The sequence below is a fragment of the Miniopterus schreibersii genome, assembly GCF_964146895.1.
Source record: "Miniopterus schreibersii genome assembly, chromosome: 11".
Taxonomy (NCBI): domain Eukaryota; kingdom Metazoa; phylum Chordata; class Mammalia; order Chiroptera; family Miniopteridae; genus Miniopterus; species Miniopterus schreibersii.
Window position 1 is genome coordinate 8,700,561 of NC_138111.1, and position 15,049 is coordinate 8,715,609.

At 43.1% G+C, this 15,049-nt stretch overlaps 1 protein-coding gene across 1 annotated transcript in view; it reads right to left on the reverse strand.

The window, feature by feature from the left end:
* Window positions 1-15,049, reverse strand: part of RABGAP1 (RAB GTPase activating protein 1) — a 118,516-nt gene that overhangs the window by 10,661 nt on the left and 92,806 nt on the right. Inside the window, exons 20-21 of the mRNA XM_081151941.1 lie at window positions 4,150-4,242; window positions 3,605-3,715 (exon numbers count right to left, since the gene is read on the reverse strand). Coding sequence (XP_081008067.1) covers window positions 3,605-3,715; window positions 4,150-4,242 — 204 coding nt within the window. The remainder of the gene's footprint in view (window positions 1-3,604; window positions 3,716-4,149; window positions 4,243-15,049) is intronic.

Below are 15,049 nucleotides of genomic sequence, written 5' to 3' on the forward strand. Positions count from 1 at the left end.
TAAATTTGTAAACTGAGAACTCAAAAGCAATACTAAAATTGAAAAAGACCTAAATAAATGAAAATTATAACATATTCATGAACTGGAAGGTTCAATTATTGTTCAGATGTTAATTCTCAAGTTGATTTATAGAAGGCTTTCATTTCTAGAAGTTAATAAACTGATTCTAGTATTTATATAAAAATGCAAATGAGTCAGAACAGCCAAACTATTTTTTGAAAAGAACACCAAAGCTGGAGGGCTCAGATGACCTGATTTTACGATTGTAAAGCTACAGTAATTAAGACTGTGGTATTGGCATAAGGTTATTTACACATGTGGATCAATGGAGCATATATGGAATCGAGGAGACCCATTTACATAGGGTTAAGTGATTTTTTTTAAATAAAGAAGCAAAAGTAATTCAACAGGCGGAGTTTAGCAACCTGCTCAAGGTCACAGAACTCGTAAGCAGAGGAGCCCAGGTTCATCGCAGGGCAGATGGACTCCTGGGTGTTCCCTTCACTCTCACGGGACACTGTCTCACTGCAGAGTAACCATGCCGGAACTGACACGCTCAGGCATGCTCCTGGCAGCCCTGCACCAGGTGCCTTGTGAGGGTTCTCTCAGCTGAATTTCTCTTTAACAGCTGCTGTGCCAAGTAAGAAAAGTGACAGGTGAGGAATAACAAAAGTGATGTAAAATCGATGGGATATACAAAGACGGTTCTGGAAATCCTGTAAGTCACACACCAGAGCTTTTCTCTGGGTTGCAGAAAGGGAGAAGTTGAAAGGAATTAAGTTCTTTCAAAAAAGGAGTCCCTGAAGTCAAAAAAAGGTGAGAGGACCACATCCTTCGCTTCAGAACCTCGTGGTTTTCAGTGACGACAGGAAAGGAGCGAGAGAAGAACTAACCTGGAAAGGGACTCAGAGTTTAGTGTGGAGAAGGTCTGTCTTCTCAGCACTGTAGGTGGCTGGAGGGGAACCTCAGTTTGATGTTCCTGAGCCCTAAAGGCACAGGCGCCTTACTCCTCTGAGCTAAGTTAGGAGTGTGAGTTCTGGTGTCAGGCCTTCTGGGTTTCAATCTGAAGGCTCTGCCACTAACAGTGTGACCCGTTTTGCCTGTTTACTCATCAGTAAAATGGGGATTGTAATTGTATCCCTTATACAACTTGGGCTGTTCTGAGGATCTGACAAGATGGTAAATACAAAGCACTGAAAGCAGCGCCTAGTCATCACTGGCTCAAGAACATTAGCTGTAATAGGACAGTACCACCGGGCCTCCTGGACTCACGTTTTTGACATAGTTAGTGACACCAAATCATAGTGTTTTTGGTTTTTTACTGATTGATTTTAGGGAGAAAGAGAAACATCAATTTGTTTTTCTACTTAGTGAAGCACTCACTGGATGATTCTTGTATGTGCCCTGACTGGGGATCAAACCCACAACCTTGGTGTATCGGGGCGATGCTCTAACCAACTGAGCTACCTTCCAGGGCCCAAATCAGCTTCTTGTTCTACATTTATTTTGGAGACAGTATAGCATCAAAGAAAAAGCCTGGACTGGGTCAGACTCCTGGCTCTGCTTCTTCCTGGGTGCCTTCATCTCCCTGAGCCTCAGGTTTCTTGTTGTTTAAAAACCCTCATCCAGAAGTGGGGCTCATGGTCCTGGCCTTACCAGGCAAGGTAAGGACAAGGATATTAGAGTTTAGCACAGTGCTTATTATCAACGTGCCACTGCCAGTCACACACATCCTCAGTAAACGGGAATTCATATTATTTTTACTAGCTCTCACTTCTGATATCAGGAATGTACCTAGTTCTTTGACTACTGACTATGTCAGGATGAGACAACCTAAAAAAAGGTTTACATTGGTCAGGGTCAGGCTCCAGGAATACAGGAAGTCTAGCAATATCAGTGTTATTATCTCTGAGCCCATCAGACTGGGGGCTGCAAACTAAAAATTCACCTGGAATTTTAGGGTAAGTTGCCTTTTGACATAATTTCATTGTAGGACACGCAGCTCCTGTCCAGGACCCATTTCCCTCTCACCCCCCTTCTGCGTGGTCAGCAGCAGCTGAGACCATATCTGCTGGACACTCTCGCCCTGCCTCAGCAGTCCCTGTTCAGTGTGCACCAGCCTCCTCCACTCACTTGGCAGAAATGTCTGATGGATGAGGGAGTGATTCATACAGTGCTTCTGCAAAGAACACAGGGCATGCTGGGAATCAGCACCGTGGGGAGGAAATGTGAACCCGATGAGCAGACTGTGGGGAATCAAAAAGCAGTGCGATCTCTAGGTTCTGGTTACTGAGGGCTAATGACCTTGAAACACCCTCCCTGCAGAAACTGAAAAAAGGAGCCTTCCCAGTTCCACCTGGTTATTTGTAGCTGACAACAAGACAAGCAGAGGAGGCTAACACTGCCTGTGCCAGGCTTTTTAGGGGGAGAAGAGGGTTCATATACACCAAATCATGTAATTCTCACTATACCCTGGGACATAGCTATTATTCCCCCTGTCCCGCCCCCCATTTTTCTCTGCTTGAAAGTAGAGTAGTTGGTATTAGAATCCAGGCCTGTTCAAGATGTTTTATTCCACTATTCTATTTATAAAGAGAATAAGAAACTGCCATTCTCTCTCTCCACCTGCCATATGAACCGCTTAGTAGAAGGACAGACTTTCAGAGATATACAGCAGTGCACAATATTTTCACACACATTGGTGGAGCAAAGACATCATAAGGGTCACAGATCCTACAGGGTTCACTATATCATGTAAGTCCCCTATAAATCTTCAACAGCCTGAGCCTATTTCTAGAACCTCAGGAAACCAATGAGCAGAAAAACAATCTTTGGAGCTTAACAGGGAAACCTCAGTCACATGCTGGCAATCTATGGCCCATGCTCCAAATCCGCCAATTCCTACAAACAAGGTTTTATCAGCAAGAAGCCCCACTCATTCGTTTACTTACTGTCTATGTGTGGCTAGTTCTGCAACAACGGCAGGGCTAAATAGTCAAGACAGAGACCATATGGCCCACAAAATCTAAAATATTTACTATCTATCCCTTTACAGAAAAAGTCTGCAACCTCTGACCTAGACCCCGAATGAGAGACTACACTGCTTCTAAGGGAAGCCTGTGGTATAGAAATGGACAAACACCTGCCAGGAAAGCCACTACCCCAAACTTGTAAGGATTAGGAAAAGCAAAGAAAAATGGCACATCTGCTAACAGAAATGACTGATGAGATCAAGCTTCCTGAGTACTGGGGCGTTATTACAGTCGGCAGTCTTAGTCAACAGGCACAGAATATGCAAGATAACAATGTTGTTCTTGTTTTAGGGGGAGTTTAAGAAAATCATAGTGATTAAATGCTACTGCCGATTGTGATAGCTTAAGAATGAGCCAGAAGGTCTCTCAATCAAACAATGTTTGGAAAGAAGTTCAAGGACTTAAGGAGGCCTTCATAAGATAATCGCTAAGCCTCGAAAGGAGGGAGGGAAGGAATGTATCCTCAGAGGGAGGTAACTAGCTAGAACAAACTCGATAACTCAAGGATTTCACATGATTAAGCGAGAAGGCAAGTGTTTAACACAATCTCTCCCTGCAGTCCTCAGACTCACGTTATCCAGGTCCTTGCGCAGCGCAATCTTGCTGGTCACCAGCTCGTGGGCTAAGTCGTCATTTTCCTGTTCCAACCTCATGTTTGCTTCTTGTAAACGCCTATTCTCCCGCTGAAGGGTTAAAAGAAACCAGTTACACACATAAAAATCAGAGGAAAATGACAATTTCCCAGGGCTAACCCTCAAAACTACTTTGAGTCCTATGGAAATTGTGGGAGATGTAGCTGGTCCTATGTGCTACCAGTCAATACATAATCTCTTACTTTCTGCCTCCATCGAGAAATACTTAACTGGTCAAGTGACCCTGACAGGTAGTTGCGCCTTATTATTAACTGTGCCAAAGGCCACTGAACTGTAACAAACTAGGCAGCTGGTCTGAAGCAAAACAAACTTGTTTTCTTATTTGCAAACTTGAACTGAAACTTGAAACCTAGAAACAGTGGAACTGAATTTTAAAAGGAATCCAGCAAGGCTGTTACAGGCACAAGGATATGAAATGAAAGGCTGCAAGCTCCTTGCATCGCATCGGCCACAAGCTAACGAACCTCAAATCGCTCGATGGGGTCTTCTTGTTGGGCCTGCTGTTCCCTCATGGTGTGATATTCTTTTTCATATTTTTTCAGCTTCTTCTGACTAATCTGTAGGATAAACCACAACACACATTAAAAAATATCAGAAATGGCAGGCACGTCAGGGACTTCACTAAAGACGGGGCCACCCCTGTCACCATGGAAGTGGTGTTGCCTATTTCTGGAAGGAAATCATCAGAATGGGGCACAGTCCAGGACCCAGAATTCCTTCTCAGTGACTACTGTGTCCAGGGTTGTGTTGGAGATAATTGATTCAAAGGCTTTTACGGACAGTGTTAGAAGGAAGGCCTACAGAGAGCTCCTCTATCTGAGGGTCTGGGTCCCACTGACTGCAATCATCATCATCACCATCACCATGTTATTTAGCACACACCAGCACTGCTGCAGGTGCTTCCCATCTCTGCTCCCACATCACCCCTTTTGAGTATGGCATTATCATTTCCATCCTCATTTTATATGCAACTTAACTGAAGTATAAGGAGGTTACATAACCTGACCAAGGTCACTCAGTTAGGGGCTGGTAGATCTGGGCGCTAGACTCCACCCCGGGTCCCAGCTGCAGCCACCTCTCTGTCCTACCACTCAGCAACTTTCCTCTCCACTAGCTCCTGTGCTGCTACCACACAGGCACAATTCTCTCTGCCGTTCAAAGCACAGTTCTGCTGATCACTCTATTTGGCTGCTCTTTCACCCCATCAAACTACTGTCTTCTTTCTCTCAAGCTTTTTCTTACCAACAACCACTGCAGACCATAGGTCTTTATCTGTCACTTTCGCTGCTTCACAGCCCCTCTCTTCAATGTCCTTAAGTCACTGCTTAGAGTGCTCTGACTACTCTATAGAAAAGTACCCTCTTGAAGGTCACCACGTGGTTTCTTTTTCATTCCATTTGGGTTCTCTGTCTCCAACTAGACTTCAAAATCCCTTGACTTTCACGTTTTAATGTGACCAATCCACTCCTCTTCTTCCGCCCCCCCTTCTCTTAGCTCTCCTTCTGCCCAACAGGTTGTTTCCCTCTTTCGCTGGTTAACCCTTCTCTTTCTTCAATCTGGACCATAACCAAAGGCATCCTCTCAAGATGCAATTCTTAGTCTTCTATTTGACTCCTTCCTCTAAACCACTAACCCTTTCTCTTTGGTCTTTTAAATTATATTTTTAATAATTATGAATTATAAGAAATAGAAAAGGAATAAAGCAGGTATGTGCCACTTAAGGAATGATTACAAAGCTAATAATGCTCATCCCTTCCCAAAGCTTCAATAATCAGCACTACTCTTACAAATTTTACCGCCAGTTCCAGGTAATTAGGAAACTTGGAGCTAGTCTAGCCCAACTTCCTCATTTTATAGATGAAGAAACTGAGATCTAATAGGGGAGGGGACAGGCCCAAGTTTGCAGCACCTCCAATTCTCTGTCCTATGATGCCCTTTCCATCTCACTCATGCTGCCTGGCCTGGGGTCCTCTCCCACTGACTGTGGACCCTGCACTCATCAGGATGATTATAGGTCTTCTTCGACTAGAGCTGATCCTGGAGTCTGGCTGCCGCCCAAGTGGAGGCAGCCAAGAACACAGCACTCTGCCCTGGCCGCAGTCTATAGAAATGTCCATTACACACTTGGGAGTGAGGCTACAAGCAGGAGAGTGGCATCTTTAAACTCAGGTCTTCTGTGGTTTAAGGCCAATGCTGGGGTAAACGTTTACTGTATATGTGATTCACGAAGAAAGCACCTAAATAAAACATCTGTGTGATCAGTAAATTTATAAACAATCCTAACAGATCAATTGTAGAGGAACAGAAACTAAATGAGGTTTGTGGGAGGCACACACTTCCTCCCAGTGCTCTCTGCTGTCAGTCTGGGTAAATGACGAGGGGTCTAGATGTGAGGCTCCCTTTAGTGCTTCATTAAAAAAAAAGAAAAAAAGAACTGACACCAAATCCTACAAAACATTCTCATAAATCTTCAGGATTCTCCAACTTTTCATTCTCACGCCAGGGCAAGGAAGAACTAACATTTTCCCCCTATAAACATAGATTTTAAAGGCTAATTACAAAATAATTTCTTCTACATTTCATTATTCCTTATTATAAATGCTTCACTCTTAGACCTAAAGGGCCGCTTCTCCCTCAGCACCACCATAGCTGTTCTTGGCTAAGAAGCACCCGGTAAAAGCAGGGCCCTTTACATTTGGTTATCTTTATGGCTCTTCGATTTTTGTGACAGGATATGGGTACTTCTTTATGTGTTTCCCATGTTTTCCAAGTGTTCTGCATTGAGCATAAATTATTTTTATAATTAACTAAACAAAATACATGCTGTTAGAAATAATTCTCATAATTACTCTGGGCTTCTCTAACAGGACTGAGACTGACACAGACAAAGCTCCACATCTTCCGCAGAGCCTGTTGGTCCAGAGTTCTGACTTCTTTACCAGCCCAGGCTCCCTGCCCACTGCTCAGCCTCACTGGTTCTTGGTCTCTCTCTTTCCCTCCCTTAAATGCCTTACCCCCAACCCCATCACAAACAAGAAAAATAAAATAAAAACAACATTGCTTATAAGGCTCACAGCTGATCCTGACTTCTGCACCCACAAAAAAGACTGATGCCTGATACCTGAACGGGAAATCGAGACACACCAGTAGCAAAAGCACCAATTCAAGCCTCCACATGAGGCTACACCTAGGAGAGACCAGCATCCACCTCTCAGCCCGCCTGTCCTATTATCAATGCCTCCAGGTTGGAACAATGTCTCCCTCATCACTGTTCCCTGCCCATGCACAGAGTGCCCGGAAATGCTGAATTTCATGGACCATTCTTTACATCGACCTTTCTTCTGAATGGAAATGGCTAACAAAATAAGTGTACGGCGCCAGCCTGGTCCCTCTGCCTGGATGAACCCACACCCTCTCCACCTTTCAGACCAGAGCTCCAACATCACTTTGTTAGGAATCCTTCCCTGACACCTCCTTCCCTCCACTGGGCCAGGTCTTTCGTTATATATTCTCATAGCATCAGGGCAATTCCTCCATGGCATCTGTCCAAGTCCACAATCATATATTTATGTGCTTACTTAATTGTCTATCTTCCCACTAGGAGCAAGCCGCCTCTGTTTTGCTTACCACCGTATCTCCAGTGCCTAGTTCAATGCCTGGAACACATCGGGATTCAATGATCAGATGTTGAACAATCAAAGCCAATGGCCCTGCTTTTAACCTAATCAGGATACAGCAGGGGCATTTACTTACCTAACAGCTAGAACGCCGCTATGGGCAGTGTTCTTTGCTAGGCATTAGAGATACAAAGACATACAGCAATCACAACATGCAAACTCCACAGGGCAGGAACTCTGTGAAATTCCTAATGCCTGGCCCATAGTGAGCATGAAAATACTTAATGAATAGAGACCTAGTACCCATTCTAAGAAGTCCAAGGGCCATGTTGTCTGTCTCTTACTTACACCAATAACATTTTAATTGAATTCAGGAAGTAGGGCAGCTATGGAATCAGCCCCCGAGCTCAGAATCACACCCACTGTCAGCTGACTTCTATCAGAAGGCTGTGGAAACCACAGCTTCACACACAGTGGCATTTTTGCCCTCAGAGAGATCTGAGCCCTGGCCAGGTGGCTCAGTTGGTTGGAGCATCATCCCTTACACCAAAAAGGTTGTGGGTTTGATTCCCGATCAGGGCATATACCTAGGTTGCGGGTTTAATCCCCAGTAGGGGTGAATATGGGAGGAAACTGACCAATGTTTCTCTCTCTCACTCCCCTTCCTCCCTCTCTAAAAATCAATAAAAAACCCACAAAAAACAAAACAACATATCCTCAGGTGAGGATTAAAAAAAGATTATATTGGAAATTTTTTTGTTTAAATGTACTTTTGGGGGGAAAAAATTCTAATAGTTTCCTGAGATAAGACTGAGTTTGTAATTTAGGTAAAACCAAGTTCATACCCCAATGCAATTTGTACAAAGGTTCTTAACACTTAGGAACAGAACCACTCTAAAAGTGTCCTGAGAGCCATCGTTCCCATAAAAAGCATTGTCCCCATAAAAGAGCACAGAAGGCAACTCTGCCCCCACCCCACCCACAGCAACAGAACATTCTACATACCATTTCAGAGGACTCATGGGCTCCCCGAGGCCCATCCACATTCCCCAGTTAAGAAACTTGAATTAGATAGTGGAGACTTGGAACATGCCAGTTTGATACTTTGGTAGAAGTACAGATTTAGTCCCAAATCTCTCCCCTTGGATAATGAATGCTCTCTCTTAAAACATGTGCTACGTGCCCTGGGAAAGGTGGTCCCTGACCAGCCCCTGGCACAGGCAGGGATGTCAAGGCCCACAGATGGAGAAAGAGAGTGGCTGAGGACTTGTGTGGGAGGGAGGTGGTACAGTTTGCAGGTGGACAAACCAGGGCTCAGTCCTGGCTCTGCTGACAACGCAATGTGACTGAGGTCAAGCTGCCTTATTTTGGCCTCAGGTTCCTCATCTGTGAAAATCACAACAGTCCTTATAAGGACTACTGTTATGAGGATCCCATGATATAAAATACTTAAAGAGCTCAGAAGAGTGCCTGGCACACAGTGAGGTCTTTTTACTTAGCAGTAGCTACTACTTGTTATTAATAGTAACATCTGCATTCTTGTCCTGAAACAGAGGCAGAACTAGGTCTCTGTACGTGTGCTGCAGACAAAGCCCATTTCACACAGAAGAGCACGAAGTGGGCTGCTGATAGGAAGTAGGAGCTGATTTCCAAGTCTGGCTTAAGAAACTGTTCGCACAGGTCAGAACACTTACTGGGCTGGCGGCACAGGGAGTCAGTGAAGGTGGGAGGCTGAATCTTAGTAGCTCTGCATGGCAAGGTTCAAGGATGTTGTGTGGGTGAGTGGGGTGAGTGGGGTGAGTGGGTGAGTGGGTGGGTGGGAAGAGGTCTTGTACATTAAGAGATCCTGCCCCAAAGTCCTCATAGCTAAATAAAGAAATCTGACTCAAGCCCATCTTCCCTTTGTTGAATGCTTGGGGCAAGAACTTGGTTTTTCAGTTATTAATTAAAAGAATCTGAGATTTACATAGGACTATCAAGATAACCAGATACCTCTACACCTATTTATGAAATCCTCCGAACTCCTCTCTGAAATGGGTAAGGCAAAGATTATCGCCCTCATTTTACTGATGAGGGATTGAGACCTAGACAGGTAAAGTCAAGGACCAAGTCTGCTAAGTGGCGATGCCAGCACAAGAACACAAATCTGGGGTGATTCCTGCTTCTTGCCCATCTCTGTAACATGTTTAGTAGTGCGTACAGTTCTTGGCACATAAGAAAAGCTATAAATGTTGACTTGGACTGACTCAAGGAGAATAGATGCCTGGGTGGAGGAGGTCAAAACAGGGCAGGCCAAGAGGTCACTGGTGTTTGAGGGATGGTGATAGTGACCATCAGGAGAGCAGCAGCTACATTAAGGCATCATCTTACTGCCCTCTCTTCAACCTCTTGTGTTAACCTGCCTTGGGTCACATGGCAGAGGCACAGCCAGGACAGAGCCAAGGGCCGTGCGACTCCAAGGCCTGCACTTGTAACCACTTGAAACAAATCAACATTCTATTTAATCTCTGAGCCTTTTTATTTAATTTGTTCAAATAGTTCAGACTCAAACTCCCTCAAAGATCACTAAATAGAATTAGGTATTCTGGTTCTACCATCAGAGTATTTTTCTAAAATGCAGAAGCAAATTAGCAGCAGAGAAGCCAAACACAGATCAGGACCAAGAGAGACCAACTTACTCATATAAGAAGGTAGTGACCACTGCTCCCCTGTGACACAAGCTTGTCCTAGTCATTCAATCCCTCACTTACAGTAAAGCACAATGACAACAGCATTGACTTTAGAGCTCTGAAATTCCCAGGATCTAATCCCTACTCCATCACTTAGGAACTTTTGACGCTTTGAGAACTTTCTTCAATTTTCTAAGTGTCATATACACATTTGAAAAATGGCCTCATGTGGTCACTGCAAGGACTGACTTACTATGTGTACACACTATGAAGACTCTGTGAACACATCAAGACTGATGGATAAAAAGTCAACACAGAAACAGTGACTAAATGACACACTAGATCAGATGGATTTAATTGATATTTACATACCATTTCACCCCAAAGCTGCAGAATATACATTCCTCTCAGGTGCACGTGGTTCATGCTCAAAGACAGACCACATGTTAGGACACAACTAGTCTCCACAAGTTCAAGAAGACTGAAATCACATCAAGCATCTCAGATCACAAGGGTATGAAATTAGAAATAAACTACAGTAAAAACACTCAAAAACATTCAAACACATGGAGGCTAAATAATGTGTTATTAAACAATGAATGGGTCACCTATAAGATCAGGGAATAAGTAAAAAACTCCCTGGAAACAAATGAAAATGAACACACAATTACTCAAAATCTATGGGACACAGCGAAAGCATTCCTAAGAGGGAAGTTCATAGCGCTGCAGGCCTACCTCAAAAAGCAAGAAAAATTGTTAGTGAACTATCTAACCCTACAACTTAAAGAATCAGAAAGCTCCCCTGTGAAGCCGTCAGGACCAGGGCTTTTGTCTGCTGAGAGTTTTTTTATTGCCGCTTCGATTTCATCAGTTGTTATTGGCCTATTCAGGTTTTCTGATTCTTCCTGATTCAGTTTTACATGATCTCACTCATATGTGGAATCTAATAAACAAAATAGACTGAGGAACAAAACAGATCCAGAGACATAAAGGCAAGGAACAGACTGATGCATCTCAGTGGGAAGGAGGGGGTGGAGGAGTGGATGGGGAGAGATTAATCCAAGAACTTATATGCATATATGTATAACCCATGGACACAGACAATGGTGTGGTGAGGGCCTGGGGTGGGGGCGGGGTGAGGATGCAGGGTAGAGGGGATCAATGTGGGAGGAAAAGAAGGGGGGATATCTGTAATACTTTCAACAATAAAGATTTAAATAATTTTTTTTAAAAAAGAAAAAAGACTGATGAAGTCACTCACTGCAATCATAGAGCTTAAAATCCTAACACACACTAACTACACAAATGATCTGAACAGAGAATGAAATTCAAACTAGTGTGGCTTTTAGCTCTTGAATAAAAATACCCCCCAAGGGCAAAGATTCCCAAATGCCAAAGAGTTTTCTGTTTCTCCAAATAGCAAGTGATTAGGATTACATTATTCTGGAGATACTGCTATTTGGTTTTTGTAATAATATTTAGTCTTACAGGTAGTTTGAAGTCTAGCACAATCACCTTATGTTTGAAATAACAATTCAAATGAAACAATGGTTCAGAAATCACATTTCACCTTAGGCAGGATTCTACAATAAAAGGGTCAAGTTAAGAAACCCACTGAGCCTTCTCTTTCAGTATGGCTCCTGCTTCTTCTAAACTAGCCTCACATGTCTGACTTATTCTCTAAAATATGTATAAACATAAAGAAACTGTTGCTCTCACATATTTCTCAAATCATTAAATGTGACTAAGCAATGCATAGCAGAGCTATGAGTATGAAGGGGTTGTGGAGCTAGGACCATTCATGAATTTCTGAAACAATTTTTAAAACAGAAATTCCTTATAGACCTTATATTGGAAGTGGAAACAATTTTTCTATTTCAGGACACTGACCCAGAAAAAAGGGTAAGTCAATGGACAGCTAAATGAGTTGTGATGCATGTTGTTAAATTTTAGATTAAGAGCAGGGGATCAAAAACCCCTCAAAAAATAAATATATCAGTCCCATAATAAACTAAGGACAAGGAGGGAGAAGAGAGAAGTAAAAGGGTAGAAAAGAGAAAAGTAAAGAGAGGCAAATAAAGACAGACACAGAAAAAGATTTAGAGAAAAGGGACACATAGGTACAGGGAGGAATACAGACTTTTTTGAACAACACCCCCATCTCATGGTCGTTTCAGGTATGGACACAACAAACAACTCCCCTTGTACTTGTGCAATGAGAACAGGCAAGTACAATGGAGTGGAAAACACTGTGAATATAAAGTCTGAAAGCCCGAGTTCCACTAGGGCTCATCAGTATCCAGCCAGTACCAGACGGGTAAGTTAGTTAACTTCTATAAGCCTCGGTTTCCATACTTGATTTGCCCTACATACCTCACAGGGCACCATAAGGAAGAAAGGAAGAAATGAGATACTTCTAGCAACTATACAAATACCAGAAATTACAACATTATATATGTTAAAACACAATAATGACAACAAGAAAAACAGGTATTTGTTTCCTGGACTGGCATCTGTGGCAAAGTATTCCCAATTCACACCTTAATCAGGAAGTACAACTTTGAAAACCAAGCCACAATTTTTAAAAAACAAAAAAATGGAGTGGAATTTCAAAGAGTCAGAGTCAATGTTTCCTTTCTAAATTCTACACCAAAAGGTCCAAAAGCTAGTTTCCAAACCATTCCATAGCAGGATCCCCCTTTTCCAAGTCTAGAGGGTCTCCGCACCCCCAAGTGATCACACACATGCCCTGTGCTGACTGAGGCACTACCAACCCCATGCAGCCCACATCACACACACAGGGCTTGCCAAGGATTTTCTTACTTCTGAGCTGGCAAATTATACTGTGACAGGTTCTTTGCCAATAATTGGCTCAACTGTTGCCTCTATCTCCCTTAATATCTCCCTTAATATTTGCCAGTTTTAAGTATAGCTGCCAGAGCACAACTAATCATCACTAAACTGTACACACCATATCCCACCTTTTAGCAGAAAAAATCTCATTCTCTCATGTCCTGGTGAATCTGTAAAAATCTCCAATGCTGTGAATCAATTTTTTAAAATTACTGTATCTTCCTCACCCTGAAGCCATGTGCAAGTAGGGGTATCATCCAGGTGCACCCTGGCCAAGCTGAGTTCTCCAGGGCGAGAAGAACTTATGTATCAAAGCACAAAGTGTGTGTGCTGTGCAGCCTTGTCTGCCTTTACTCCTTGAAAGCACAGGCAAGAAAAAGAAGACATTAGACACCGCCCATCTGGACTATGGAAATAAAGGACCCATATATTATTAAAGTGTTTCAAGCTAATGGAAGCCCAAAAGGTAAAACCTTAGGCTAGAAGCTACTTTTAAGCCTTGCCCAAATCCATGTTAACTCTTGTTTGTAAACCACTTGGTAGAAACTCAACAGCATATTCATTTATTCACTCATTCAACAGCTATTTATATGCCAGACCCTGTTCCTGTGCTGGGGATTCGGAAGTAAACAAGAGATAAAGTCCCCTCTGTCACAGGCTTAATTCTAGTGTAGAGGGGAAATTAATAATCAAATAAACATAAAATAATATGAAGAAGTGATGAGTGGAAAATAAGATATAGTAAGGAGATAAGGTTGGGGGACCTGCTACTTTAGACACTGTAATTAGAGGAGGCCTCTCTGATGGCATGATATTTGAGCCCAGGACTGAATGAGGCAAGCGAAGCCAGACAGACACCAAGGAAAGCGTTACGGGCAGAGACCAGCCAGGGCAAAGGCCTGAGGAGTGATATGTTGGCATGTTTGAGATGGCAAGGAGGCCAGGGTATCTGAAGTGGAAAGAGAAAGGGGGGGGAAATAGTAGGAGATGAAATCAGAGAGATGACCAAGAGGTCAGATGGTGCCATGCCTTACAGGCCAAGGCTAGAACTCGAGTGTTATTCTAAGACGCAACCAGAGTTTTAAGCAAGGGACAGATGGGATCAAGAAAAGCCTGGGAGGAAACCACTGTGGAAACGGGAGGACCAAGCAGTCTATTGGAATATTCCAGGAGAGAAGTGATGGTGATGGTTAGGCTAGGGTGTTAGTGATGGAGGGAGCAGGAAGTGACCAGATTTAGGATATATTCTGATGAAACGGCTTGGATGTAGAGTAAGAAGATGGGGAGTGAGAGAGAAAGAGAAGTCCAGGTACCTGAGCAACCAGCCAGGAACCATGAACTGAGACAGTACACTGAGGAAGAGGCAGGTTTTGGAGGGAAGAAATCACAAGTAAAAGGCAGATCCTCATGTGTGAACCAGGCTGAGGTGGACTCAGAGAACCTTGGGGCTCACTTGGTTCTCTGCTCTCTGCACAAAGCGAGCATCACTGAGAAGTGTTTTATATCTGTGTCAAAACCAGAGAGGAAGTAATCATAGCAGCAGCCACCATTTCTTAACCTGTACTAGTTACCAGGCACTGTGGTAAATAGGCACTGAACATATGCTGTAGTTAATCCTCATACACAAAAGCACTGAACCTCAGTACCTGGCACGTGGTAGAATACCATTAAGGGTTATCCATAATACTTGTGAAATGTGTCACATTTTATTTTGAATAACTTCAATGATTACCTTAATATCTAGAAGGTCTATTTCCTTTTCTTTTTAAATACCCCATTCATTTAATCTTATGACTTCTATTGTTTCTTGGGCTAATTGGTAGTTTTTGTATCCGCCCTTTCAAAAACACAGCAGCAAGTCCGAGGTCCTAACTACATGCAGTAGTTTTGGTTTCAGCTGCCTGCTAAAGGCCCAGTCATACCGTGTGTCTGTCTGAGCATTAAACACCTACCTATGCTTCCACAGTCCATGGGATGCTGTTCTACCAGTTCACATACACTAGCTTCGAGCTAATTTGCTTCAGGTACCTGAGCATTCCTCTTTTTTCTTTCAAGTTCATCCAGGTATTTAAACATTTCTTGGGTCACATTTTATTTAACATCTCCAAGTGTCTAAAAAAGGGTAGCCTGCATTAGTTTAGTCTGACATATAACCAGGACCAGAGTCTGATATTAGTGTACAGATGAGGAGACTGCCCCTTAAATAAACGACTGGCTCTGAATTC